General features: G+C 44.2%; 1 protein-coding gene across 1 annotated transcript; it reads right to left on the bottom strand.

Annotated features, from left to right (window-relative positions):
* Window positions 1–1090: 1090 nt before the first annotated feature.
* Window positions 1091–2029, bottom strand: LOC105305035 (olfactory receptor 5AN1). Its single transcript, XM_011379464.1, has one exon. It carries the CDS (start codon window positions 2027–2029, stop codon window positions 1091–1093), a length of 939 nt encoding a protein of 312 aa, XP_011377766.1.
* Between the last annotated feature and the right edge of the window lie 775 nt (window positions 2030–2804).

Below are 2804 nucleotides of genomic sequence, written 5' to 3'. Positions count from 1 at the left end.
ATCTCTAGGACATAAAATGCTGAGCACAGAAAATAGGAAAGAATGTGTTATCAGCTTTCCATGTTTGTTCTTAGTCTCTGCAATATTGCGTATTCAGTAACTCTATTATTACAATGAATTTTCACACAAGCCTCCTCACACCAAACTTGGACGCATGATTCAAGTGTCAGAAATGACTTGGTAGTGTAATCCCACTGGCTATAAAAAGCAAGGGTTAATTTCCCAGATTTAATGGGAGGAGAGAAAAAGATATTTGAGTCCCATAATATCGGACATTGCTATTGGCTGTGACATGGATTTTGAACATTATCTCCCAACAGAAATCCCACTGGACACTAGATATAAGAAATTACACCATCAGACTCATAAGTAAACGGCACTAAAGGGGCTACACACGTCCTTCCATTCTTCTTTAAGACTCAAATCACCTCCTCCTTCTTAGACTTAGACTTAGCTGGTGGAGACTAGGATGTGACCAGACAGGTATTAGATGATTAGTCCCTAAGAGAGGCCTTAGAAAAACATTAACTATCTCAGACCCGTCCTCCCAAGATGCACAACCAAGAAAGTTGTATAGATTTGTTTCTCTACAAAAGCATGTCCCCTCTCTCCATCCCTTCTCACCCTGGTCAGAAACACAGAACAAACATTAGTCACCACCATGTCTGGATTATTCTTCATCAGAATATTTTGGAGACAAGGTTCCTATCCTCTGGGGTGCCTCTGTCAGGTATCTCTCCTTTAGGGTCAGGGGTCTGAGATGAAACAGGACTCAATCTCAGTGTCAAATAAAAAAATGCCGAGTTTCTAAACCTTGGTGTTTCACAAATATTTTCAGGGAGATTAACAAGTGACAAGGCCATTCTTCATGTAGGGTGAAAGTAATGAACCCCTAGGACTTAAAGGTACTGTGTTTGTGTGGCATTGAGTAAGCTTTGCTCCATTTTGTCATATTATCTGTGTCAAAATTTATATTCTCTGTCTGAAAGGATTATGAATTTTGTTACAATCCATTCATGTGCATAATATTGTGGGTTAAGCTGATATTCTGACAAAGACAAACCTGTCAAAAATCTCAGAATCCTTAACCTCAGCAACACCCCTTGTGTTTTCGCAACCTGTTCAAGGCACCTTTGATTTCCTTATTCCTCAGACTGTAAATCAAGGGATTCAACATGGGAATCAACACAGTGTAGAAGACCGATGCAAATCTGTCGAAGCTGGAGGAACCGCCAGAGCTGGACATCAAATAGACAAATATGCCTGAGGTATAGAAGAGGCTAACTGCTGTCAGGTGAGAAGCACAGGTGTTGAAAGCCTTGGACCTGCCTTTAGCTGACGTGATCTTCATGATGGAGATGACAATATAGACATAAGATATCATGATCACAAGGGCATTTACTATCCCAAAGATCAGTGTTAATATAGCAGTCATGATATGTACAAAGAAAGTGTCAGCGCAAGACAGGGCTAAGAGTTGGGGCAGGTCACAGAAGAAGTGGTTGATGGTATTAGGCCCGCAGAAGTGGAGCTGAAGGATGACACACAATTGAGATAAAGAAGCAGAGAGACCAGCCATATAGGACCCCAGCAGCATTCGCACACAGAGGGCGGGTGACATGATTGATGAATAGAGAAGTGGATTACAGATGGCAGCATATCGGTCATAAGCCATGGCTGTCATGAGACAAGACTCACTCAGTCCCGTGGTTGAAAAGATGAAGTACTGAACAGCGCAACCCACAAAGGTGATCATTTGCTTCTCTTGGAAGAATTTGGAGAGCATCTTTGGGGCTGTGGAGGTCGCATAGCAGATATCTATGAAGGATAGGTTACTGAGGAAGAAGTACATGGGTGTGTGGAGGTGGGAATCCATCTTTATTAAGATAATGAGGCTCAGATTCCAAGTCACAGTTGTAATGTAGGTAAACAAGAAGACAACGAACAGAGCTGTTAAGATTCTAGGGAAATCTGAGAACCCCAAGAGGATGAAATAGGTGACATCTGTAATATTTCCTCTCCCAGTCATTAGCTTGGTGCTCCTAAAATCAGAGAAGAGACAAGAGAATGTGTTGCTGACTCGATGAAAGGATAGCATGACAATTCAGGCAGGCCATTCCTTTCCCTCCACCGAGCACTGGAAAAGAGGAAACTCTTCACTGTCTGGGTCGGAAGATTCCCTGTCTGCTCTCACTCATGACCTGGGACAGACGACTACCCCTGGCTCATCGTACCCCACTTCTCATTTCTGGAATCCGTAAGTAAAAACTATTGTCACGTTATTTCCTTTGTATGAGTGTACTGAAACCGTGCCTTCAATCGACATGGCTCTAGAGTTTTCACTTCTCTAAAGTGGGAGCTTAGATGCTGAGCGAGCTACCCGCCAACCCCATGTGAGTGGATTGTGCCTCTTCATTCAGCAGGTCATAATTTGCACATCTGAACATAACACACAAAGCTATGGGCCCCCCAAAACACTCTTTTCAGACAAGGAAGCTAATTCATAGCCCCACCTACTGCTGAGTGTATTCCCTGACCTCACCCAGACAGAAAGCCTGGCTGGAACATCTGGGAAGCTGCATAGCCCAGCAGTACCTGAGCAAAGGGCCCAGCCTGTGGCTCTGACCTTCTACAGAGTTGATCCAGTGGCCCCGTCTGCACAGTTTTGTCTGATTGGGGACCCCAATAAATGAGCACTGCCAGCCTTGAAGCCTGTTATGCCACTGTGCCTGGGCAGGGAAATTAATGCATAGCCCTGCAATGCTGAGTGCCACCCCCCAAGCCCTGTCCAAGCAGGAAACCTG

Source organism: Pteropus vampyrus, unplaced genomic scaffold (assembly GCF_000151845.1).
Source record: "Pteropus vampyrus isolate Shadow unplaced genomic scaffold, Pvam_2.0 Scaffold360, whole genome shotgun sequence".
NCBI lineage: Eukaryota > Metazoa > Chordata > Mammalia > Chiroptera > Pteropodidae > Pteropus > Pteropus vampyrus.
Note: the sequence above shows the minus strand (reverse complement) of the source record. Positions and strands in the feature narration are given on the sequence as shown.